The 27233-nt window shown below is 37.1% G+C and overlaps 1 protein-coding gene across 3 annotated transcripts in view; it reads left to right on the top strand.

Annotated features, from left to right (window-relative positions):
• Window positions 1-27233, top strand: part of RANBP9 (RAN binding protein 9) — a 42606-nt gene that overhangs the window by 7622 nt on the left and 7751 nt on the right. For all 3 annotated transcript variants that reach the window (XM_075745121.1, XM_075745120.1, XM_075745119.1), the window contains exons 2-9: window positions 1519-1630; window positions 15037-15089; window positions 17073-17240; window positions 20332-20354; window positions 22416-22600; window positions 23416-23528; window positions 24856-24964; window positions 26330-26520. In XM_075745121.1, the coding sequence (XP_075601236.1) occupies window positions 1519-1630; window positions 15037-15089; window positions 17073-17240; window positions 20332-20354; window positions 22416-22600; window positions 23416-23528; window positions 24856-24964; window positions 26330-26520 (954 nt within the window). The remainder of the gene's footprint in view (window positions 1-1518; window positions 1631-15036; window positions 15090-17072; window positions 17241-20331; window positions 20355-22415; window positions 22601-23415; window positions 23529-24855; window positions 24965-26329; window positions 26521-27233) is intronic.

The following is a 27233-nucleotide window of genomic DNA, read 5'->3' on the forward strand; positions in this document are numbered from 1 at the left end:
GGATCTTTATATAAAATGTTTAGTAAAGACATATTGAACTTAGCAATGCATTTACACCCAGAAAAGATAGCTGGCTAGTTGCCTTAAGATGGTAACACACTGAGGTGAACTAGTTACGTCAGAAAAACTTTGTAGGTTAAACCTAATCTTGATAAGTGAAGAATTCATACTCTGCGAGCAAAGTTTTGAATGCAAATGCAGCCATGGTCAAATGGAGAGTTCTTCTTGGCTCAGTATATGCCATTTGGTAAGAGGTGGTTGGTGCTAGTTCTGCAGAGAAGGGTTTACTGTTTTATCAACATTTACACTAGAGGGCTCTGTGGATAGAGGTTCAGTAGCGTAGGTCAGCTGTGCCTGATCTTTCTAGCTGGCTATGCCGTCATTTTCCTGCAGTTTCTTGCTGTATGACTCGACTTGCTGCATGTGAGACATGATTAATCTGTGCCTGAGCAATAATTCCAGTGTTAATGCCACCGGAAGGAGTGTATTTATTTATTTATTTGCATACGCAGATCAATTGCTATGCAGGTGCAGTAGACCTCCCTGCCTGGACTGGAGATGACAGCAGGAGTGCTGCAACCCAGGTGATTCATACAGCACACTCAAAACAGTTGTCTCTTCATTATGCCTCATATCCACATAGAGAGTGGGCATGGGTTCTGTGTGAATTATTCTTATGGCAATGACAATTTGTTCCTGGTTGCCATCTTATTGAAATGCCTCTTAACAGGATCCACTATACTTTCTACCTTGCTCTTTTATTTAAAACTGTGTCCTGTGACTCCATGTGCGACTTTCACACAATACTTGAGGGATTTTGGAGTGCCTGGGAGACACTGAGCTTGCTTGAACAGATTGCTGCTAAAACAAGTCAGCTGGCCAAAAGCCTGCCTCCAAGTTGCCTTTGGAGCAAAGGGTTGTGAAGAGTGTGACATATTCACAAGAGTTAGTCTTAATGGAGTGTGAATGGCTCTAGATTGAAAATCCCTAGAGTATATACATCCTTTTAAGAAAAAGGAATTGGGTTGTACTTTCTATATAATGACTGATTTTTATTCTGAAGGACATTAGAATTAAAGTATCTTAAACAACTTGAGGATTCAGAAGCACTAAGCATTAAACTCTGTTATGTCATATTTCAGTCTTTAAAAATGAGTAAGCCCTGTGCATTTGAGAAATCATACAGTTCTTTCAAACCCAGATGGGCTTTTGTCAATTATGTTACCTACTGCAGCAATCTTTTTTCTAGTTTCCCTTCAAATAATCATAGAACCTTTTAGAATAGTATATCTAGAACTTCTCGTAACATGCTTAGTTGCGATGCAGATGCCTACAATGAAAACTTAATGTTGGAAGAAAATAGTCTAGCATAAAAATGAGGCTGATTAGAACATAGTAAATTGTTTGCTTATTACGTAAGCCTTCTGTTTTGAGAAGTTGGTATGTATACCTTTGAGTCATCTTCTGCAATTACCTAAAATACATTTTTCTTGTGTTTTGAATACAATTGTTTTTCAGGTCATGGAAAAACTCCAAAAGATGCTGCTTCTGTTCGAGCTACACATCCTATACCTGCAGCCTGTGGCATATACTATTTCGAAGTTAAAATTGTCAGTAAGGGAAGAGATGGGTAAGCATTTAGTGCATTATTAATTATTACTTGAAGTACTGTTGCACATCATCTTTCGGTCAACACATGTCTTTGGTATCAAAACTTATTTTCATATTTTACCACTTTTTATATAGCTTAATTCATTATTCATGAGAAGTTGCACTCTGATATTTGGTTGTTTTAAGGGAGTTGATTGTGATATTAATTGTCCACAAATCAGTATACACAATAAATACTATAACAGCATATTCTAATTTTCTCTTGACGGAGAAGTTAGGGTTTGAATGACCATAGTTTGACCCTGCTCTTACCTTTAAAGGTGTTGGGTTTTGACTATATGGCTTTATGGATTTTCATGTAATTTTTAGAAAGTTTTTAGGGTGTGCAGCAGACCACGTTACCACCTTACCTATTGCAGTCTTCATGGATGTCGTATCAATTTTAGAACAAAGTTACTCTTACGACTGCTTGTTGGTGAACAGTAATAAGGATAAAGGGGAATGTTCTGAATAAGTGCCTGGGAATTTTTCACCCTGTGGAAAGAATAGGAGTAGTTGAGTGAGTGAAGCTGCTGCTTCCCAGAATCCATCCAAATTATGAATCTGTTGAAGTGCAAGTGATAGCATGCTTTTAAGTCTACTGAGACAGATGGAATCTCACCTGGGAAAATCCTGAAGTGCTAATGAAATCTTTGCCAGACCACTAATTCATTTTCACCTTTCACTGTTTTTGGTAGAGGGTGTGTTTTAATCCTAAGGCATTGATTATGTTGCCTATGTAGGACTACATAAGCAATACTTGTTTCCAGTATGCTGTGGTGTATGCTGTAGTTCTACGTCAAGGTTCCAGTCAGGATTGAATGCCATTGTCCTAGGTACTGTACAGGCGTGTTGTGGATGCTTATGTCCTGTTGTGAAAATAAATCTTGAGAGAAAAGAACTATGCCATAGCTCTTTGGATGAAATTCAGAACTTTTGTCTTTTTTTTTTTTTTTTGGTCTGTCTTGCTGCTGTTTTTCTTTCATTCTCCCAGCGTTCTGTAAGCCTTCTGTAAGTCAGAGTACTCAAACTTTTTTTTTTCTTGTAGTATTGCATAGAGATATTTTGAAAGAATAGCGCCTCAGTACTGCTGCTGCCTTGTAGGAGCATTTATGGGTTTGTTAGCAGTTCTGTTCCCAAAGCTTATCTCTCAGAGATTTCTTTGTGAAAAACTTATGTCTGTAGTTCCTTTTGTCACACTATGAAAACATAATTATTTTTAAATCAAGATGATAGTGTATTGGATTTGTGTGGCAAGGTTTTGGTAGTGAGGGGGTTACAGGCATAGCTTCTGTGAGAAGCTGCTAGAATCTTCCCCCACGTCCAATAGTGTCTATGCCAGCTGGCTCCAAGATGGACCCACCGCTGGCCAAGGCTGAGCCCATCAGCAACGGTGGTAGCGCCTCTGGGATAACATATTTAGGGAGGGAAAAAAACCGCAAACACTAGGAGCAATTGCAGCCAGAGAGAGGAGTGAGAATGTGTGAGAGGAACAACTCTGCGGACACCAAGGTCAGTGAAGAAGGAAGGGGAAGCGGTGCTCCAGGCGCTGGAGCAGAGATTCCCCTGCAGCCCATGGAGAAGACCATGGTGAGGCAGGCTGTCTCTCTGCAGCCCATGGAGGATGGTGGGAAGCAGATATCCACCTGCAGCCCCTGGAAGACACCACCTGCCAGAGCAGGTGGATGCACCTGAAGGAAGCTGTGACGCTGTGGGAAGCCCATGCTGGAGCAGGCTCCTGGCAGGACCTGTGGCTCCGTGGAGAGAGGAGCCCAGGCTGGAGCAGGTTTGCTGGCAGGACTTGTGACCCTGTGGGGGACCGACGCTCGAGCAGTCTGTTCCTGAAGGACTGCACCCCGTGGAAGGGACCCATGCTGGAGCAGTTTGTGAAGAACTGCAGCCATGGGAAGGACTTATGTTGGAGAAGTTCATGGAAGACTGTCTCCCATGGGAGGGACCCCACGCTGGAGCAGGGGAAGGGTGTGAGGAGTCTTCCCCCTGAGGAGGAAGGAGTGGCAGAGACAACGTGTGATGAACTGACCACAACCTCCATTCCCCATCCCCCTCTGCTGCTTTGAGGGGAGTAGGTAGAGAAATTGGGAGTAAAGTTAAGCCCAGGAAGAAGGGAGGAGTGGGGGGAAGGTGTTTTCAAGGTTTGGTTTTATTCCTCATTACTCAACTATGATTTGATTGGTAATAAATTCATTTTCCTGAGTTGAGTTTGTTTTGCCTGTGATGGTAATTGTGAGTGATCTCTCCCTGTCCTTACCTTGACTCAGGAGCCTTTTGTTAAATTTTCTCTCCCCTGTCCAGCTGAGGAGGGGAGTGACAGAGCAGCTTTGGTGGTTACCTGGCCTCCAGCCAGGGTCAGCCCACCACAGATAGAAATTAGTGTTTCAAGTAATATTTTGCTATCAATTTTAGGAACACCTTTTGTGTTCTTTTATTCCTTAAACATTTTTTAAAAACTGGCCTGCTGCTGTCATTTAAGGTGTTCTTACTGTGATTTGCTAGTGATGCACATGTCTGCTCCTGAAATGTATTTCTGCCTGCTTAGTTTGGAAGTTAGCTTTTTTGAAACGATGGATTTCAAAAGGTGTCTCTGTGTGTGTTACTTTACATAGCTCCCCTCCTCTAATACTTTACCTTAGACCTCTTTGTGTTGCTTTTTAGTAATTTCTAAATCTGTAGACCTCTCAGGGCAATCCTACAAAAGTAGAAAACACCTTTGAATAAAGTGTTTCAAGGTTTTCTATTTTAAATGGTTATTTGTGAGGTGTACATAGCTAAGACTTGTGAAGTTGCCTGCTGAGGAAGCTGTAAAAATTGGAGGGGTACTTTCTTTGGTTACTGCCTTGTCCTTGCTTCAGCCTTGTGACCTTTTTATAGTGTCAATTTATGAAACGTTAGCTGCATATTGAGCTGAGATACTCCATTTTTTCATTGTGTAAGATAGTATGGATGCTGAGGAATACTGTGCACAGAGCCAAAGCCAAATCTAGCTGAGGTGGTGAAGAGCAGGAGTTGACATGGAGCCTCACTGGATGTGATGTGTGTATATCTAGACCCCATTTTCAGGTCCAAGAGGCCTTTGACTAGATGCCATGTGAATCTCTTACGGTCCAATGTTGCACTGCATTCAAACTAATTATTCTGTAATAAGTAAACTGGGGGATTTAATGCAGAGATATATAAGTAGGTGTATAGAAGCCAGTTTGTGTGAGAGAGTATTTATTAGTTCTTTCTCACTGCCTGTTGTGTTTCACCTGGCTTGCTTTTTACCTTTTTTTTTTCTTCTTTACTTGGTGTTATAATGGGAACAGAGTTCATGAAGACACATACCTGTAGAGGACCAACATGGAACTAATAGGGTCAATTAGATAAAACACCTTACTATTGCAAAAACATCTATTCTCAAGATTTGAGCCTGCTGTGGAAGCACTACAGCTGTATGTCATAGTACTGTTTAAATTTTAGACTATCCTGAGGCAACTCAGATATCTATCTGCAAGCTGAAGTACAGCTTTCAACTGTCATAAATGTCAGTGGATAATTTAATGGTGTTTATTTGGGGTTCTCTTTGGTAGTAGCCTTTACTACTTTTTTTTTAATAAACACAGCTTAAAGTATTTAGGCCGTGTATTATGTTATATGGGCGAGTCTACCGCCATTCTTGCTTGTGTGCTCTACTTAGCATGACATGCCTCAAATCGGCAAAATACTTTTACTAAAAACCTAGTCTAGGAGATGTATTTTTTGTGCTGCTGTAGTGCTTGATGGCACTGCTCCTGGAATATGGTCTTGCGTATCTCAAAGTTGCTGGGCAATCACAAAGATTATTCTCCTCCTCTGAAAGAGTACAGCTCTTTTTAGTGTAGGACACGGATATGCCATGGCTTCCAGTATGGCTAGTCATAGCTGTATGTGAGAACAGCGTGGGTTTTGTCACGCTAGTGAACTTGGTCATTAAATTCAGTATGTGTTTCGGGGATAACAGTCTTGAGTAGGAATTTGAAGGTGCATAGTATGTTCATTTTGCAGATGTTCATAATGATCACCTTCTAGGGTTTATGGACACATTGAAAAAAAGCATGAAAGCAGGTTTACTAGGAAGTAAGAAATGGGTATGGAGGTTGATGTTGCAGATGAACAGATGAAGAGTGAACTTGCTTTTTGATACCTCAATGAGAGGTGATAACGGCCATGCAGGAACTAATGGTTAACAGATGAGAAAAAGGGAAGTTAGAATTAAGGTTGATAAAAGTAATAAGGTTGAAATATTCAAACAAAAACTGTCTTGGTATTTGTACAGTGTTTGGCATGAAGAGTCCTAAGATCTTTTATGTGCTGCTACAGTACAGATATGTGAAATAATTATCTTAAATATTTTTAAATTCTTGTTAAAAGTGCTAACTGGTTGTCATGTCGCTCTGTAAATATTTTCTGTTGGTCTTTATTTCTTCAGTTTTCTTCCTTAATTTCGTGTCTCCTTTTGCAGTTTGAGGACCTCTATTTATTTACATTCTACTTTTATACTCTCTTTTGCTTTGTTTTGTTTGGCTTCGTGCAGAACATTGTGGACAGTGATGTGAGCGATTGGAGATGATAACAGTAGATGAGTAAGGGGTCTAAGTATGGGGTAAGAGTACCAAGGTGATGATTAGAAAGCATGGTAGGAAGAGTATATTAACTGCAGTAAATTATATCTGCGTCTCTATTGAAATCTCCAGTTAATTTAAAAATAAATATACATGTCAGTTAAAGAGTATTGCAGCAAGTACTGTGGAAAAAATTCTGATATGATTGGGGAAGCTGAACATAGTTGTAGCTTTAAATTAAACCTTTATAAGCTATTAACACAGTCCTTGTTTGTAATTGCTCTATCAGAGAACCAGAAGTAATGTACATAGCTTTTGTTCTGTAATTTCTTAATACAGTACTCAAGGGAATGAGATAAGCATTGCATTGCCTTTTGCATACAACTCTCTCTAATTTTAGTTTCATCTAAATTTTCAGAATAGGAGCTTAATTAAAGAAAACTACATTGGCAGTCTCGGAATGGGAATGAACAAGGGTGTGCTAAGTCCTGTGGACCTGTTCTTGTGATTTCGAGATGTAAGCCTTAGTCTCTAAATCTGTTAAAATACTTACTGTTCCCTCACTTTCCAAAAATGATCATCATAGCGGCCATTCTCTTAGCTAGCTATGTGTATCCAAATGAGACTTTTTCTAGTCTCTCTCAAATCTTAATTTCAGTTTTCTTATACTACTTTTTACTGAGTTCAGTTGCACTGGTCTTTTACATATTTAGGTCCTCTGGCTTTGTGTAAAGCCATAATGCATCTGCCTTACAGCCCCACAGTTAATATTTTAAACAATGTTATCCTCTTTTATACAACTAAAGATACTTGTAATGATACTATCATAGTTATGTAAACTACAAGTCTGATAGTTTTGTGCTGTTGCTGTGGGCATCCTTTAATGGTGAAGAGTCATCTATAACTCTCTTGGTTGAGAGTCTCTGAGCTTTGCTGTAACCTTTGGTTGCATTCTTTGGCATTTAATAGTGGGCATTAAGCGTACTCTGGTTCTGCTTTCCAAGGGGCTGTCAAGGGTATCCACTGGCTACCTGGCTTTCAGAAGCAAGATAATACTCCATTATTTTATATTATAAACAGCTTATGTGTGTATGGTTTACTGAGTGATCATCCATTTCTACATGAATTTCGGTCTTAGACTTGTTGATTCTTGTAATGAATCTCTTCATTTCCAGTCAGGACAATGGTTTTTGAATGTTTACAATTCTTACTCTAAACCATTGTTTGAAGACTTTGTGGTGATTTGGCCATGAGGAGAAGCAGTCTCTGAACACTCATGGAGTTTGCTTCCCTTGTCCTGGTTTGTGACACTCTGTGTCAGCTTCACAGTAAACCCAATTGGGTAGCTTATTCTCCAAAAGTTGACCTCAAGCTCAAGAGTGAGTTAGTTCTGAGCCAGGTTCATTCCCGGGTATGGGTGTTTGTATTGCTTCATGAGTAGCTATGGCAGTAAAAGAGAGTGCAGCTCTGGGCGCGGGAGGAAGGCAATGTTACTTTTGGTCGTGGTACCAGCTTATGCCCACTTAATTTTAGTTTAAATATAGCTTTCTGTTTTTTTTTTTAAATTTTTCACCAGGAGAGACTTTTGTTTCTTTCCTGGGCAAAATGATGTTTTGGGGAAAATGCCTTTATCCTTGGTGTCTTGAATTTCTGTCCATTCTTTAGCTTATTGATTTGTAAGTACAATTACTAGCAATGGGCAAATGATAGTAATGCCATTTACTTCTATACAGTCTTTAGTGCTTTTAGAACAGCTGAGGAAGATATATGCTTAAAATGCAAAATCCTCTAAGCAGATATACTTTTTTTTTTTTAAAGACGAATGAAATCAAGAATTGGAAGTGGTAAGCCATCTAGAAGAAAAAAAATGAATGCTAAGTTTAGAAAGGCTTTAATCTTTTAGCAGATAGCACTTAGCTTACGTGTCTGTGACCATAGTTGTTTAGTCTGTGGTGCGGTTGTACTGATGCAGATCTTCATGGGTGTGCTTTATATTGCATATGTAAGTTCTGCTAAATGTTCTACACTAAAATAAAATGTTACTACAGCAATTCATGCAAGTAATCGGTATGCTTTTTGGTAAAGCAGTGTTAATATGGCCAGTTTTTAACACTGGCCATACAATCAGTCATCTGTTGTTGTGGCAGTATCTTGTAGTATGTGTTGTGTATGTGATGAAGTGGGTGAAGAAATAAAAAAGAAAAAAAAAAATCCAAAACCAATACTAGGAGAATTAAGTTTAAGTTTTCATGACACCTGTGCCTGTTGTTTAGCCTGAGCTGTTTTAATGCATTTGAGTGATGTTTTTTGAAATATCAATGCTTTGTTGTCTTCTAAAGCACATACGTGTAACTCTTTAAACAAAAAACATATTTCTTTATTGCAAATTGTTTCTGTTGCAGTAAGTTGGCCTTTTCTTTACCATCCAGTATACCCATTTTCTTGTTCACAACAAAAGTGTAAACCAATAAACAAAATATAGAATATTGTCAATTGCTGTTTTATTTGTATTTGTTTTGTACACTACTGAGGTAAAAACTTGGTGCAATCTTAAGACCTATTTTTATAGCTTTGATATGTCCTCAGCAGTTATTTGTTGCAGTAACAGGCATTTGTTACAACAACGTGCAAACTTCACTCAGTCTCTATTTATATATGTCTTGCAGAATTATTAGCAGAGTACTTGTGTATAGAGTAGAATCTGGTAAAGTCTGAAGTAGCTTTCTTGCATTAGTGCCTTCAAGTGACTTGCAGCAGCTGCAAGAAGAGATTGGATCATGAATCAGCAAGTGCATCTTTTCTTGAACTGTAGCAGTAATTTTTTTTTTACCTGAGTGTGTAAGACCAGACAATTGACAGAAATGAACAAATTCTAAATGTGTAAGAGGATTATTTGAGGCTTGTATTTAACTGGTCAAAAATATGTGGAACTGGAACAGGAGAGTTTTATTTCTTTGTTGATGTTTTCTAGAAGTTAGGATTTCCAAAAAGTCAAGAGAATATATTTAACTTCTTGGTCTTCTTGCAAGTCTTTTATTTCTTCTTATGAGGTTCATTCACATAAATATAGTGTATGGATGATAATCTTACTGCAGCCCAGACTGAGATTATATTATTGTCTGTGCCACTATTCTTTTCTGACTGTATAGTCCCCCAAAAGGCTTTAGTGCTTAGGGAGAAGTATCACGAGAGAAATTGTGCAACCTCAGAAAATGAGAGGGATGTCAGTAAATGAGAGCCTTTCTAGGAACATTGTAGAATCACAAGCAAAATGTTACAGGAATAACAGTTTCAAGCACTATGCAAAGATGACTGCCTGACATTTTTTCCCCCCTCTCTATGTAGAACTGGATTCATCTGAAACCTGGGTTTATCATGTTCAAAATACTGTTTCCTTGGAAACATTCCATAAAATTAAACTTGTTTTCAATTTGAAATGAAAGACTCAAACTGTCTATGGCATATTTTGAAACATTTAAATAGAGAAAAATTTAACAGCTCATTTCTTATTGTGATTGTGCAGACAATAAGAATCTTGGATTAGCATATTCCTACAAAATTTTAATGCAAAGTAACTGTATTAAAGATGAAATTTAGATACCTTTTTAGTGTGGTCTATTTCTGACCTTATACTATAGCATCAGTGAAGACAGTGTAGAAAATTCTAGGAGAATGTTATTCAGACTTTGTATGTCCTTGCAAGTCAGTTGCAAAGGCCCTTTAGAAGATCATTTAGTCTTAAAAATCTTACAGCTGATGCAGTTTTTTCTACTTGTACCCTTTTCTAAGATACAAACCTGATAGTGAAACGAACTGCACCTGTTGTATAGCCTACATTTTTTTCAGACTGTTAATTTTACTTAGTAGTCAATGCATTTGAAACATTAGGATGTTTTCAGTTGCCTTATTTATGGGTGTAAATGTCTGTTAGTGTTTGGACTTAGGTTCCTTACAGACTTTATGTTAACTTAGGTTTTAACACTATATGATGGAAGTTGCTTTCTTTAAATATATAGCATGTAGGTGATAAGATACCAGGCTGATTTACTTCCATCATCACCAAAACAGCTTGGATTTCAAAGCATGATGTAGCAGTTCTGCAGTTTATACTGTCTTCAGTAGAGCATGTAGGCACAGTGAAAGTCAGAAGGAATTTGACTCTGCAGATAGCAGGTTGCTAATGAAATCTCTGTTGTAGGGAGACTATTATGTTTTTTTCATTACTTAAAGATATGCTAAATCATTTTACTTGTCTTTACAAGTATGGAATATGTGTTGTTGGTTTTTTTTTTAACTAGAGAAGTGCTTATTTGGTACTTAAATTTATCTTTAGCCACTAGTAAGTTTTCTGAGGTACCTGTGATTTGGTATAGTTTTTGAGATTCTGTGTTACTCTTTATGGAATGATTGGAATGGGATATAATTAACCTGAATTCCAATTATGATCAGGTTCCATATTGAAAGATTCTCCATATATCTTCAATACAGTGGCTAAAAGATCTAACTAAACAGTTTCAAATAAAAATCAGAATTTTGTATCTCTTATGTGAACTGCTGGTTTGTTTGTTTTTTCTTTTTCCTTATGTTTTAGCAGTCTCCAGTTCTGTTCCTCTTACTGCTCTTTTTTCCTTCTATTTGGTTCTGGTTTTTAATTACTTACACTTAGTCTATTCAGGCACCCAGGTAGAAACTTTAGGCTTCAGCAAAAGTGTGAATTTAGCTCTTTCACTGTTAAGATATTTGAGAAAGTATTTATTGTGAGCTTGCTGCTGCTTATACATTTCACTGCAGAGAAGCCAAGGCTTTTCAGCCTGTGTTAGTAGAAAGAAAAAAGGTATCATAGTGCCTCTATTTTTTTCTTTTCTTTTGTGTTGTGGCAAGAAGCTGAATCTTCAGCAAATTTTAAACTCTGTAATTTTGTAATATTCCTAAAAATTCTATATGACTTGCAGTTGTGAAATGTGAACTACAAGATGTGCTGAGACATTAAAATGGTAATCTGTATCTTTAATGAACTGGAGCAAGAATAAATACAATTTGAAATGAAAAATCGAGAGTACATAAGATGCACTTGCTTTCTTGGTCCTTAATACCAATTTGGCTGTACATTAAATCGGTTTTCAGCCGTAGTCTCTTACTCCAATTTCTCACAGGTTGATTTCATGTATTCCATGAGTAGTTTTACATGTTGTTTGTAATTTTACAAGCTCCTATAAGACTTGAGCACTTTAATGAGGTGATGAGTAGCAACCAGTGGGACCAAAATGCTCAGAGATGAGGGGCTTCTTAATAACAAGGGTCCCAGGCCACTTCCTTCTGTTTGTCTAGGTAAGTGATCCTCCCACCACAGCAGCCAGGGATGTTTACAGGTGGTGAGCTGTGGTAGAAGCATTGTCCGTGGGTACAAAGGGAAGTGACGAGGGAGTCAGCATCAGAACCACGCCATTATTCACCCTCTCTGGTCTCTCAAACCACGCTGTGTCATGTCCATTTTTTGAAGGTGCTACATGTCGGAGTGAGCGTGCTGTTTCCTGCTGTTGATGCCTTGTGTTTCCCCAGGGCTGCTGTTACGGTGTGACATGGCTTAAGTGGACCTGTTCTTCCTGTCTTCTGCTAGACCAAACCCATTCATGTGACAGGACAGCAGGACGTGCACCATGAACTGACTGAGAACAGTCAGGGCCTGCATTGCACCTGGGGTGGCAGCCTGTCTGCTTGTTGTGCTGCCCTGCAGTTTTATTGTGGACTAAGGGAGGAAAACTTAAATGCACAGCTCTGCTGCTGTTTTTCTCCTGATTCTGAGACACATGATATGTGAACTCTAAGCTTATAGGAGGGCAATTTATGTAATTACTGAAGCAAGTCTTCTTGCAGACAATGACTCTAGACCTAAATATGGGCTAAGCTTCTTTAAAAACCAAACAAAAAAGTCTTTTTAAGCCTATGAAGCTTACAGGTGCCAGGAAAAAAGTTACGTGCAGTGGTTTGGCATAAATACAACTCCTGCTGATGAATATTTAGAGCGTCTAAAGCCTGTGTGTCATGGTAGTGTTATCCCCCTCAATTTATAGTGTGTTATATCTAGTTGAACATGCGATTAGCTGTCCATCAACTATAACAATAAATTAGCTTAATTGATGAGCCTTTAATTTCACTCACTTCCAAACCATAAATTGTAGCCATTCCTTTTTCCTTTTGAAAGATGCCTGTAGTAAATGTGTTAATTATTTGAAATGTTTTAATCTAATCTTACTTGAGTTTCTATTAATACTATGTCTCCTTGATGAAATGGTGTTCACATTCCAAGTAGTTTTAAGTGAATTCTTGCTGAGATGGTGCCTGACTAGTGCCTTCTAGTCCTTGCCAGTGGGTAAAGAATCCTTGTTCCCCGCTGTATTAAATACAGTGGGTCCGTGTTTACAGTTGTTACTGAGTCAGAGGAGGCTCAGAAGATATGATACCTGAGGGAGAAAAAAAAAGCTGGTACCAAAATGTTACCTAGATGATGATTTTCTATCTAGCATTTTTACATTTTTTTGTGTAACCTTAATCTTGATTTTATAAGAATACTGAAATGAAAGTTTGATTGGGATGAAGGGTTTTTTTTAATGACTCATGTTGAAAGGCTTTCTGCTGTTGGTGGAGTTCTTTAAGTTATCTAAAACTATTTTTAAAAATAAATTTCCTTTCTTTAATAAATTCTTCTCAACAGGAGACTTTACAATAACAGATTTTCAGTCTTTACATGAGAATCCTTCATGCATCAAACTCCAGAATATGATAATAACAATTCTGCTTTTATTGTTCAAGACAAAAATCAAGGGTTTTCCACTTGTTGGTTTCATTTATAATTGTTTTGTTGATTCTGCTGCTACAGTTGTGCCTCAGTAATATAATTAGCAATGCAGCAAAGACTAATTCTTTTGTTTGTTGCCCTTTGCTTCAGCTTTTCAGTATCTCTAAATGTAGTATCTGCTTTATATGTTTCTGAGGTTCCATTTCATGTTGTTGGTATGTTGGAGGGAGATGAAGATGGGTGTCACATGTTAGAAAGCAGCAGAGAAGGGCTTTGTAGATAGCAAACACAGAAGTGGTTAAGGCAACTGTTGGAAGTAATCAATAAAAAACCCAAAACCTAGTACACAGTTAAGCGTATTACTTCTGAGATTTCCTGCTCCATTTCATTCTATATGAAATGTATTTAAAATAACAGATTCTACTAGGAAGTACAGATTAATAGTTGCTTTAAATTTGCATTTTGAGATGGGAATACAAAGGTCATGTTTGTTGTCTTAAACTATTTTCAGATTGGCATGGGTGACTTTTTTTTTCACGCAGCTTATTATTTAATGATAAATTTATGTTAACTAATTTGAACTAGTGTCAAAATTATTTGCATCTTTTGCTAAACTAGGAAATGATATGTTTAGGTGATTTTTGGACACTTGCTTTTAGTTGGTGAGGTTTGTTTGGTTTTTTTGGGGCAGGGTGAAAGCCTAGCTTTTCATTGTGTTGGTTTTCTTTTTGGTTTCCTGTCATCTTGGCGATGAAATTACTTTTGCATAAGAAACAGAAGTAAAACTGCTTTTACTAACTTCAAATAGTGTGGGTTTTTTTGGGGGAGGGTATTATTAATTTCAACTTTCCAGTATTTGCTATTAATTGTTAATAATTATACTGGACACTGACTTTATTAGAACTACCTTTGTAAAGCTGACCATGGGACTTTATTGACCTAGCCATAACTTGTTTAGACTCAAGATTGTTGGTCAGTATAGTTAAAATGTTTTCCCTCTTTAGTTTGCCAACAGTTAAGTAACATTGCTGGTAAATTTCTCATTCTGCTCAATGATTTTTGTAAGTGTTGCAGAAGGATGCATTTTGCTGCTGAAATAATGCACAATTTTGCATGTATTTTGTAAAATTACTCATTCCAGTTTGTCTGCAAAACATGATTATGTACGTTGAAGGCAATGAAATCGGTATGTGTATAGCTTTACCCCTACTTTCAAAGAAAGACATGGCCTCTGGCTTTTTTTGTTCATACTTTAAACTGTATGGCTAATATCAGCATTCTCCATTGATAACCCAGAATGCCTAAAAGAGAATAAAGTTGTGCTTACCTCTTCCAGGGACAGAATCTGTCTATATGCCATATATACCAAGAATTACCTTTACAGATTCACAGATCGGTAGGGGTCAGAAGGGACCTCTGGAGATCAACTAGTCCAACCCCCCTGCTAGAGCAGGATCACCTAGAGCATGTGGCACAGGATTGCGTCCAGGTGGGTTTTGAATCTCTCTAGAGAAGGAGACTCGACAACCTCTCTGGGCAGCCTGTCCCAGTGCTCGGTCACCCTTGAAGTGAAGAAGTTTTTCCTCATTTTCAGACAGAACTTCCTGTGTTCCAGTTTGTGCCCGTTGCCTGTTGATCTTCAAGGTCTTTTCCAGCCTAAATGGTTCTGTGATTCTAAATCATCTAGGCTCCCTGAAAGAGGAAAAGGCAGCTCGCTCCATCCATCCATCCAAAGTCTAGGGTGATGAATTATATACCTGTGATGACAGAGGGGTTTAGATAGCTCAGTCAGACCAACACCTAACAGTTAGACAGCAACGGTTAGTAAGATTGATTCTTTCAGTTCTCTTGCTGTTGTACCAGTATTAAATGACCTCTCAGTAGCTTAATTGGTATTTGATTAATCAGCATAGTGTTTCTTGGCAACATCCCACATATATATGTGGTTTTGTAAGAGACAGATAAATTTCTGTTGTTCTCTCATTTTTACAGTTACATGGGAATTGGGCTTTCGGCACAGGGTGTGAACATGAACAGACTGCCAGGTATGTTTCAGTATTTAGTATGCTTGGTGAGTGAGTTACATTGGTTAATTGTGTTTTTAAAATATGGTCGACCTTGATGGGAAGGTTCTGGTAAGCAACAGAGTGTGTAGCATGACATCTCTGTGTTGTATCTGTTACCTGAGTTATGTAAAGCTTGTAGCTAAAAACTTTAGCTTTTTATTAATTGTTTTACTGTACATTTGCTCCTGTACTACTTCCCTCAACTCTTAGTGTTATTTATAACGTTATGCAAATACTTTTTAGCAAACAAATACATTTTAAAATTTGCATCATGTGTCCTGATAAAAATGAAGCTATACATTGCCTTCTCTGTAAACTGAATTTCTAGCAATAGAGATTAGCTACTATGATAAAAACTTTCTCAAACATGGAGTGAGTACCTTTCCAACCTTAATGGTAACAACGTGTAGCATAGTTTTCAGTTTTGATCTGTTCCATTGACCTGCATGGTCAGGGACACTATCTTGTTAACAGTTGTCTGCAGTATCTCTGTGTAGTATTTAAAGAAGTTTTTTTTTGTGTGTGTACATATTAGGTTTTTTTAATAGATCTTTAAATGTAACAAAAAAAAAAAGGCAAGCTGACTTTTTGAAATCGTTACTATTAGCCAAGAACAAATTCATATTAATTTGACCTTAGAGTCTCTGTATTCTGTTTCTTTTGCATTGTTACTTTCTCAGCCAAATGTTCTGGTAGAGATCCTTATGATGATGGCAAGTCCCATTTACACTGTGAGCCCAGCTAAGGTTGATGAATTATTAGTGGGTGGCATTAAGTTTATTTTGAGTATGATTTAGGATGCATTGCAAATAATTATCAAAGATAACTACTAATCAATGTAACTGCAGCAATTTTGGGGTATTTAATTTACTGAAAAATGCTTAATGTGCCACCTGAAGCTACTGATCGTACAGATTAGGGGCCCAAGTATGGAAAATATTTTCAAGTTAACCCATTACGCAGCAGCTTGACAGAAGAATAAACCCACAACCTTTTACTCTTTAAAAATCTGAGCTGTCAGTATGAATTCTTCTAGTCAGATTGCGTGTGTGTATATACGTGTGTGTGTGTATACACACATGAAATTTGGCGATCTGTGTTAAAGATGATGCTTTATATTATTGTGAAGTTAGGAAGATTTTGTGATGCCTGAAAGTTTACTCCTTTTCTAGATGTTTTTGTTTAGTGTTGAGTTGCAGAGAGTGTGGACAGGTATATTTAAATGAACTCAGTCTAAAATTGCTTGCTGTGAATTTCATTGAGTCGTTTAACAATATGAAGTTTCTTAACCGGTTCTGCAGCTTCTTCACCTCCAAAATTAGCACCATATTTGCATACATAATGATTTACCTGCTGGCTGTGACTGTCACCTGTATTGATAATTTTTTTAAAATTTATTTTCATTTTTAGCAGCAGCAAAGCTAGTGACACTATAGTCTGGGGACTCTGCTATTATGCAGAGACTGCTTGCTGCTGTATAGTCATTAAGAATAATCAGGAGTAGAAATGTGTTTCCCCAGAGATGCATGTTTGGGTTTTAGCCAGGAAGAATTTGATTATGACACATGGTAGCAATAGTTCTGCAAGATGAAAGGGAGAACAGGAGAATCTTCGCTGCTTTATTGGGACATGTCAGATCTGTATATATCTCTTCAAATTTCAGCATTGTGGCTGATCATATTTTTGGTGTTGATAATTTTGCATGTTTACTTAAAGAGAAAAATGTGTTATCTGAATTTGTATTACCTGTTATGTACTACAAGTGAAATTACCAGTTCAGCCATTTTGATAAAAGAAGTTGTCATTTTTTAAAATTAAATGGATGTCACATAAGAAATCTTAGAAATCAGAAAGCTGAGCATAGGAATTAACCATATTAACCTGGTTAGAATATCTAACTTTGCATAGTCTTTCCATTATTTCATAATAAAGGAATAAATTGCAAATGCTTTTGTACTCTAGGTTGGGATAAGCATTCATATGGTTACCATGGAGATGATGGACATTCATTCTGTTCCTCTGGAACTGGACAACCCTACGGTCCAACGTTTACTACGGGTGATGTCATTGGTTGTTGTGTCAACCTCATCAATAATACCTGCTTCTACACAAAGAATGGACACAGCTTGGGTATGGAGAAACGTTATCTTTAATGATAACATTATGTCTGTAAATATGTTGTAAATGTGAAATTCTCTTCATGTTAAGAGCAAAGTGTTCGAATAGTTCTTTCAATAGTCTCCTAATCTATGAATTAATTAAAGAATTGGGAAGAATAATTTCTTATGTGCCACTTGCACTGACATTCCTTGTGAATTTGCAAGGATTTGTCGTAGCATCTCATTCCACAGGACCTGCATTTATGAACTCTGCTACTAAATCCATAAATAATACTTGATGTTTATAACATAAGGTAGTAGATGTAAGAGAACTGGAGAACTGATATAGCTAAAATTCATTGCTGCTGTATGGGGGGTACCTAGCCTTCACTAAAACCTTCCATCAGATGGCCATTATTTTGAACATATGTTGGACAACAGTGTCTTTTGGATTCCCAGTCTGGAGTCATGCATAGTTGGGCTAAAACTATGAATTAGATAAGTTGTGCTACAATTAAGTCCATTAAATTCTTGTAGTAAATTTTAGCATTACGCAACACTGCAAGACAATTTTTGAGTTTGAAGATGGCAGGAGGGGATAGAGAGAAAATTTTTGATGCAATGTATATAATTATTCAGTTACTTAATGCAGTTTAACGAGCAAACATACAGAGTGTAAAGAAAGAAGAAAAAAAAATCTACTTCCTGCATGAAGGAGAGAGCAAGGGCTTAAGATTTTGGAATTGTGCTGAGGGGAGTAGGAAGTTTCAAGGGATAAAGCTCAGAAAGAAGAAATAAGTTTTTTGTCATGGGTAGAAATGTGATAAGGAACAGAGGCACTGGCTTGAAATGAAGTAAGAGGTTGTTGAGATAGGGACACTTGAAGTCACTGTTCTGTTTTCTCACATTGCCAAACATGAGGAAGGTTTGGAAAGTAGCAAGGGGAAGGACGTGGTTTAAATTCTTCCTCTTGTCTCTTAGAACAAGACTGCCTGCTTGTTTGCTCAGGCTCTTAGCAAACAAATCTAACTTAGGAGTTGTCCTGCCCCTACTCAGAGCAGGGCTTAGATGCCTCCAGAGGTCAATTCCAAGTAATCACTTCTGTGATTCTATTCCATCATGATTTAATGTTTCTTCTCAATTGAATGAGTCTATATACCTGGATTTAATACCTTGAGGCAGCAGTTGAACTTGTGTAGTTGTTTCTTTTGGCCCTGTTTCAGGGTATATGTCAAAAAGGAAGGTAACAGGCTCATGTTGTGTTTATCCTAGTCTTTAACTGGGTTAAAGCTGAGAAGGGTAGTCTTACCTTACTCCTTTTTTTGGACCTAGTAACAGCGTGCCTGCAGGTAAGTTGGATGAGATTGTTGATCAACCAAAGAGATACTGCTTTTCTGACTACGTGCATGGAAGAACTAGGAAGGGAGGAGCAGAACCTTCTCTTTCAGTGGAAGTGTTAAAGCAGACTGGATTAGGCCAACTGTGAAACAACACTCTAAGTGATTAAAACCTGTTTAAGGAGGAGAACAGGATGGCATAGGTGAGGAGAAGCTAGTAAAATGTCATCTGTCATAGACAGTCTGACAAATGCTTCATGGATTTCAGAAGGAAACCTGACAGCTGTTCTTCTGTTGAGGGCTTTGCTAGCTTGCGTTTCTGATAGAGGAAAATTGAATCTGTGTTTAGGGAAAAAAGAAATTAGAAATTTTGTCTGTCTTGCTGAGTTGTTGCTGCTGGTGGTTGTCCAGAATTCCTATACGATTGGGACTTGGAGGACATTTATGTTTCTTCTCTGTGCCACAGATGCACTCTAGAGTATGGGAAATCTCTGGCTCAGCCTGGGATTTGATGCTACATAAAGGGCTAAGCAATTATTTATGCAAGTGTGAAATCCTGGGTTGAAAAAAAACCCCAAACCCTCCAAAAAACCCTAATACCTACATGTCAGTCATCATTCATAGATCTTGCCTACTGCCATGGTTATTTTGGAAAAGGGTGAATTGGATGTCAGAATGTGTTAAATAGAGAAAGCAGTAATAGCTTAGAAAAAGTTAGGGTGTGAATGGGTAATAAATAAAATTATAGCTTTGAGATGTGATGGGAGGAAACAGATTCACTCTATATGTCATTCTTTTGAATCAAAGATGTAAGGAATTCAGATGCTCTTGAGATTCAAACTCTTGGTAAAGAATGGAGATGGAAAGCAGGACTGGAATTTAGGACAAAAGGCTAAAAGCTTTGTTTTAATCTTAAATTTGAAAAGGCAGTGATACAAAATAAATAAGAGTTTGAGGGGATAAGTGGATTTGAATTATTATGCACTTGTAAAAAAAAATAATTGAAATATATGCAACAATAAAGGAAATTATGAAATACTGTTATCATTTGGCTGTCAGAAGGAGATTTCCTGGTACTTATTTAAGTTAAAGCTTCTCCCCTCTCACCTCCCTACCCCCCAATAATTGCTTGAAGTTCCTGAAGTGTATAGAGGTCAGATTTTTCTCTAATCCTGAGACAGCAAAATCATTGCCTTGGTCTTAGGGGTAGATAGATGCTTGCAATTATATAACAAGATATTAAGCTATTCTGTTTGAAAACCAAACCATAATGCCTTGCTGTGGATTAGAGCAAAACATTTACCACACTGGTTTGGAGTACTATAGGCATGTGCTGCTCGTGTGAAGAGAATGCCTACTGAAGAAGAAAAGTAATAGCAAACAAGACAAGACACTGTTAAATCTTAGTGTGTCAGCATTAAGACATGCAAGTGAAAAAGTATCTTCAGATACTCTTATTTTTCCTGTTAATTTTAATCCATAGCCAGAGTTTTCATACTTGTAAATCTGCGTATCTTTATGATGTTTGCTAAATCTTAAGCCCTATTTTGAAAAACTGAAGGCAAATTGAGTGCTTTTGAATGAAAATTACTTTTTTTTTTTTCCAAATATTGCCCTTTGTTAGTTAAGCATATTGCTTGTGCCTAAGCATTATGGATATCACCATACTTTACTTATTTTTGAGATGGTTTGGGTGAGTTTTCTGAACATATAATGATACACTTAAGAAAATGAGGCTAGAACCCAGACATATGAAAATTAATCATAATTTTCTCTTTATTTCAGGCATCGCTTTCACAGACTTACCGGTAAGATAAGTGCATTTTCAGACAGCTTTGATGTGTATTATAAACAGATGTTTCAAATGTAACTCGTGTTTACCTCATGCTTCTTGGAAATACAATGATAATTTTAAGAAATTTAATATCAGACATTTCTCCTCATCATTTCACTGATGATTTGTTAATTGAAGCAAAAAGTTTTTCGTTTTTACACTGATCCTCACAGGGGTTTTCCTTTTCATTTTTTTAACAGTCAGGCATTTCCAATAGAACTTTAGCAGAAAATAATACATACCAGTAGTTATTACATACTTTGACACATGCAGGCCTTACGTAGAAGTCAAAGCTACATTAAACACCAACATTGTGCATGTGTGTACACAGTTGTGTATCATATTCTGAAAGGCTGGCTACTTAAGACGTGGTCACTGTAACTCATGCTTGATGCCTAACTTTCAAAATCTTTCTCTTTAGTGTTCCCTCCATTAAGTTCAAATGTATCAAAGATTTGGGGTTTTTTGGTGTGGGTTGTTTTGGGTTTGGTTTTTTGGTTGGGTTTCTTTTGTTAAAGAAAGCTGCAGATATCTGAAGTCGTCTAGCTTTTCAGTCAGTTAAATTGGACTTTCTTTAAAATCGTTATAAATGTGTTCCCTTTGCTACTGGTACAGACATGATACTGCACTTATTTTGTTTTTTTCTCTGATCTACTTAATTTCTGATTTAATCTGGTTAGGGTACAGCTTGTGATGCACTTCCATCTGGCCAGCTACTCTGTTTGCTATGGCCTTAAGAGGCAAGGACAGATAAGGAAAAATGAAGTCAGTAACCTAGTGCACCTCTCAGCCCCGCCACAGGTCTGGGCACTTCGTGTAGGAAGCCACTGTCCTGGATCTGTGAGATGCCAGCAGGGCTCCTTGCTAGCACACCTTACCAGCGCAGGAAAACTAACACTGTAATCTGAAGTTTGAAGCTGGGCCCCTCCTCATTAGAATCCATTGTTTTCATCTCATTAAAAGACTTGAGGCTTGTGCTTTGTTGCTTAATCTAGACTAGGTAACACTATGAGCAAGGTTTATTTAAAAAAAAAAAAAAAAAAGGGAGTGAGGGCAAGATAGCCTTGGGCATGGTTTTAACAACCAGAATATTTTTCTTTAATTTCACTGGGCTTCAGTGTTCTTACTGATCTGCATGTTGATAACTTCTTTCTGGTAGCTTTAATTTATTTAGCTTATTTTGTAGATCCAGGATACTATTATACTATACCACCATTGGTTGCAGTGTAAATATGATGTAGGTATATTTATAAATTTTTTAAAAAAACAAAACAAACCCCAATGAAACCCCACCCACACAAAACCCCACCTGATTGCATTGCCATTGTTGAGATGCTAGCTGCATTTGAGAAAGTTACTTTAATCCCAACAGGCAGATTTTACTTTTCTCATATTTGGCATATTTCAAATTTGCGTGGAGACCTAATCTCTAAGCAGAAAATAAAACTGAGACAACAATAAATGCTTTAAAGTCTTTTTCTAGATACAAGTCCAGGAATTCACGAGAACTTCAATGCACTGTTGCAGTTCTTTTTAGGCGCTACACTTGGACTTTGAGGCTAATGAGTTCTCTATCCTGTCAGTTCTTACCACTAAAATTCAGCGATGTTTTAAGTATTTCACCCCAAAAGGAAAATGGCCCACTTTGTAAGTTTAATTTTTGTTCTCTTTTTAAAAGAAACTTTAATCCTGGTCTTTAAAAATAATTTAAAAATTGGTATTTAATATTTTGTAAAATTGAAACTAAAAGTTGTAAACTTCAGCGCAGTTTTAAAAGTGCATTTTCTGACTAGAAAGAGAAGGATCAGTAAGGCTTTCTTATCTCAAAAAAAAACCCTACTACCACTGGGAATAAAATTAATCAGGCATTGTATTTCTGCATTGGTAGAAGTTGCTTTAACTGCTGGACAGATGATCCAGAGGTATTTGCTGCTTCACACTACTAGTGGCAGTGGGGATATTATTACAGAGATAAAAAAAAAAAGTGGGGAATTTAGAATAAGAGGAAAAAAACTAATTAAAAAATCTCTTGCAGCCAAACTTGTACCCTACAGTAGGGCTTCAAACACCAGGAGAGGTTGTGGATGCTAATTTTGGACAACACCCATTTGTGTTTGATATTGAAGACTATATGCGAGAATGGAGAACCAAAATTCAAGCACAGATTGACAGATTTCCAATAGGAGATCGGGAAGGAGAGTGGCAAACAATGATTCAGAAGTAAGACTTTGAATATTGTTCATTTAAAAAAAAAAATAATTGCATGATTTCAGAGATCTTTAAAACATTGTACATATTGTCTTGTGCCAGAAATTACAGATAGTATTAGAAACTAGTACAAATAGTTTTGTTAAGGTAATGGGTTTGATAAACATGTAAAATTGAGCATGAATAGATGTGTGGGGAAGAGTCATCTACATCGTTAATAATTAAGAGTTTATAATGATGAGCCTAAGCCTTCCATTCTGATTAGGCCTATCTAATGTGGATTGGGGAGTTTAGAAAAATTGCCATGGTTGTAATGGGCAGTTTTAATACTTTGGAGTCTGGAAATTTCCCTTTGTATTCTCAGCCTTCAACTGGCTAGGTTAAGTTGTGGCTCATTAGTGCTTCACTTAGAAAAATGGTGGATGTGGCTTTGCATTTTTTATTTCTTTAGTGGAAACAAAAAATTAGTGTGCAGAAATTTCACTTCAGTGGATGTAATGACCAAAAAAAAAAAAAAAAAGAAAATTAGGTGATATTTTAATTGAGCCTACCTTTGGGTGATGAATAATTTTTATTAAAATTCATCATAATAAAATGATACATTGTACAGAAATTAAAAAAAAAAATCAGTGTTTTGAGGAAGATACTGACTCTTAACCGAATTACTTCTGTCTGACTTTTACAGAAATTTCTGAATTTCAAGTAGAATTCTTCATTTCAGTCACTTTTTTCCCGGAAAAGGGTTTTTTTTTTGCATTCAAAAGGTTCTTGGTTCCTTACCTGTATTTAACGAATGTTTCTGGGTTTTGTTTTCTTTTTATTTTTAGAATGGTATCATCTTACTTAGTTCACCATGGATACTGTGCAACAGCAGAGGCATTCGCCAGATCCACAGACCAGACTGTGCTAGAAGAATTAGCTTCCATTAAAAATAGACAAAGTAAGGCTGGAAAGCACATTACATCCTTTTTTCCTCCCTTAAACAAATATTACCTAAAGCTTTCTCTTAAGCGTCATTGTAGAATTTCCTTTCAGCACTACTCCATAGTACAGTTCTATGCTGTCATGTAAAGTTACACACGTATGAACAGCTGGTTAAGATGAACTTCTGCACTAACGCTTTGGAACTTGTTTGATGTAGTGGAATGTGGTAAATTACCTGTTGTCTTTCTCTTGAATGGAAAATTGTGATCTGTCTTAAGCAAATGTGTGTAATGTCTCTAAATGAGTGTTTGTGAGAGCTGATGGTCAGTCACAAACAGGAATGTAAAACTTAGTCTTGACAAACATTTAGACTTTTAACTGTGAAAAGGAGTAGGGTTTAGAGAATGCTTTACAAGTTAAATCAAATTGGAGTTTTCCTGCTTACATATGTGAAGGGGAGGAGGACAAGGAGAATGAACGGCAGTTCAGTTCTAACTTGCTGTGGCAGTGCTGTGTGGCAGCCTGATTAAACAGTGCCTTCCCTGTTCATTTAAATCCCTGCTCTACGAACAAGAGCATTTGTGTGACTGCATGACATACAACATGGGGAAACTGCTCTGGTTGAAAAATAACCCATTCCTTGGGCTGTTTTTCATTTGGATCAATTTCTCTGTTGGTGAATAGAGCTGTGAGGCTGTTTGCAACTTGTGCCAGGTTACAACAATAGAAGCATCAACTAAAGCAGGGACTGTTGTGGAAGGGTTTAGTCAACTGTAACCTGACTGGAAGCATGTGTTGTAGGTGAGAGAGACTAAATTTTGTTTTTCTTAGTCAAAACTGAACCTGTGGGAGTGGGATGCAATTCGGATGTTCTTGGGTGATAATAGTTTGGTACGTACTTATTTCTAAAGGTGTGAAAATGAGAAATAAATCGCAGAAGAGTGTCTGCAATCTTAATCTAACTCTACATGTGCAATCTGAGTACAAAGTAGTTGTATGCTGGCAATCAATAAAAATATTGAGTACTCATTTAGATATGTGTAGGTGGAGTGCAGTTCTTAAATGTTCCTATTGAACATTTTAAGGAAGCATGATCTTTCTTTACACTTTTTTTTTTCTAAGAGGAAAAAACCTTGTTGATTGATCGTTGCAGTGTCTTTTAATCATTAATTTACATGTATTAATCTGTAAGCTGTCCTTTTAACTGATGTTGGTTTTGGTGAACAGAAATTCAGAAATTGGTTTTGGCTGGATGAATGGAGAACCCATTGAAACAACATAACAGCTGTATCCAAGTTTACTAGAAAAAAATCCTAATCTCTTATTTGTTTTTTGGTGAACAGGAATTCAGAAATTGGTTTTAGCAGGAAGAATGGGAGAAGCCATTGAAACAACACAACAGTTGTATCCAAGTTTACTAGAAAGAAATCCTAATCTCTTATTTGCATTAAAGTGAGTCTTCAAATTATACAGATGTGTGTTTATAGATGGCGCAGTACCTTCTGAGACAAGACAGTTACTCATTTAAAGCTTTCACAGAAATTTAAACAAAGTTAAGCAGCGGGGTTTTTTTTAGAAAATGTGTATAGTTCACTTTTTTATGTTATATTATTTGCTACATGTTTAACTAGATTTTGTCATCAAGGTCCTGTTTTGCAGCATAATTCACATCTCACTGTAGACTTGTTCTCTAGAACTAAGTTTTGTAATTTTTGAAATCAATTTTAAGCAGTTTGGGTGTCAAGTAAAACTTAAAATGTAAACTGATACAGTATCATATTCAAGAAGGTTAAGAGTCCTGTTGGCATAAGTTGGTCTGTTCCTCCAAATGGGTGACTGACTTTAAATGAGCTGTTTCACTCCCTATCACTTTACTAGAAACCTTTTGCTAATACTGTGGAAATTCCATAATCCCAAAGAGTTCTCTTGGCTTCCCAGGCACACAATAGTCACCTTCATTCTGGCATTTTTACTTGCCAGCTGCGCTGATCCTCCAGAATTCTGTATCACGTTGTAGTGTTTGAATGTGGAAAAAATCTTATCTCCTATAAGAACAAAGCACTTTAATTTTTATGTTCCATTAAGTAGCTTGGAATGTGTTTGAAGTCTGTCACGCTCAAGTGCTGAACAGAATTCATATGATAGTACTGCAGACTTAGCACAGAATTCACAAAATGTGAACATTTTGATGAAAGACTTCACTCAATAATATCAATTGTATGTTATCTTTCTCTCAGTCTGACTTTCTAAATTTTGCTTGTCCAAAGCCTAAAACATAAAGCAGTAGTCTGTAGTAAAACCTCCTTATCTAAAATAAAATTGATAAAGAGCAACAGCCTCTAAAGGGAAGGTTTGTATATGAGCTTGCTTTTCAAACTGTTTTCTAGTGCAAATGTTTAATGTTAAGAGCTACTGTTCAATGCTTACTGTTCCAGACAGTCAAACTATGTTCTCATTTACTTTGAGAGAAATGACAGACATGACAACATAACAACTTATCCTTCTCAAGAAATAACCTTGCCCCTGCCAATAAAACAGTTAAAACAAGAAAATACAGTTTCGTTCTCTAAACTTTGAGGACGTATTGACAAAGTCTGTCCTTGAAGGATAATATTCCTGTTCTCCTCTGTCACAAATTTTGTAATTGTGTGGTTTTGGCTGAATACTCCAAAGCTAATTGATGATTGGGTTACTGACATCCAGCATTTTGAGTCAGACTTTTTGTATATTTAACACTAAAATTAAATCATTTCTATCATTGGTAAATTGAAATGTGTAAATTGTTTTATTAGCTTAACTTTTTTGCTTTTTGTTTAGGGTGCGCCAGTTTATAGAGATGGTGAATGGTACAGACAGTGAAGTGCGATGTTTGGGAGGCCACAGTCCAAAATCTCAAGATAGTTATCCTGTTAGCCCACGATCATTCAGTAGTCCTAGCATGAGTCCCAGCCATGGAATGAATATTCACAATTTGGCAACAGGCAAAGGGAGCAGCACACACTTTTCTGGTAAGTTGATGTGGAGGATATACTGTATAGATTTGGATATACCACACCATGTAGATTTATTTATTCATACAATTAAGTATCAGGAAAAGTTACAAATAATTGCAGACAATTTGGTTTACTTAAGAGTTGATACTGAATGCTTTGTATAAAAAGTATAAATGATTAAAATCTGCGATTCACAGTCACTGGGGAAATGGAAAGTGTATAAATAGAATCAAATCTTTCTTGCTTGCGCCCTTGGTTTTACTAAGGGTTTGCAATGCAGATTGCCACTGATTTCTAAGAAATACTTGCTTCCAGGACATGGAAGATTCCGCCACAAATTTCTGTTGTCCTTTCCATGATAATTTATGGCTTGGGCGAGGTGATTTAAATGCAGCAAGTGGTGTATATGGTCCATTTCCTATGGTGTTTATGGAATAGTAGCTACAGCTGCTCTTGTGTAGGAAATACCAGAAGCTAGGTGGTGGAGTTAGGTAAGACTTTCTGCTGGCAGCCAAATTTCGGTCTGCACAGTTGAAACAACTCTGAGAGCGTCTGTGTGGTGGTAAAGCGTCAGAGCAAAGCTGTGGATGTTCAGAGCTGCCCCGTGCCTATGGGGAGATCCCTGTGCCTTCCAAAACACCCCTGCAGGGAAGAGGTTGGGCATGTTAAAAGGGTACGTGAACGTGTCATCTGTCAACCCAAGACTCTTAATGTAGCAGAGGCCATCT

The sequence above is a fragment of the Balearica regulorum genome, chromosome 2, assembly GCF_011004875.1.
Source record: "Balearica regulorum gibbericeps isolate bBalReg1 chromosome 2, bBalReg1.pri, whole genome shotgun sequence".
Lineage (NCBI taxonomy): Eukaryota > Metazoa > Chordata > Aves > Gruiformes > Gruidae > Balearica > Balearica regulorum.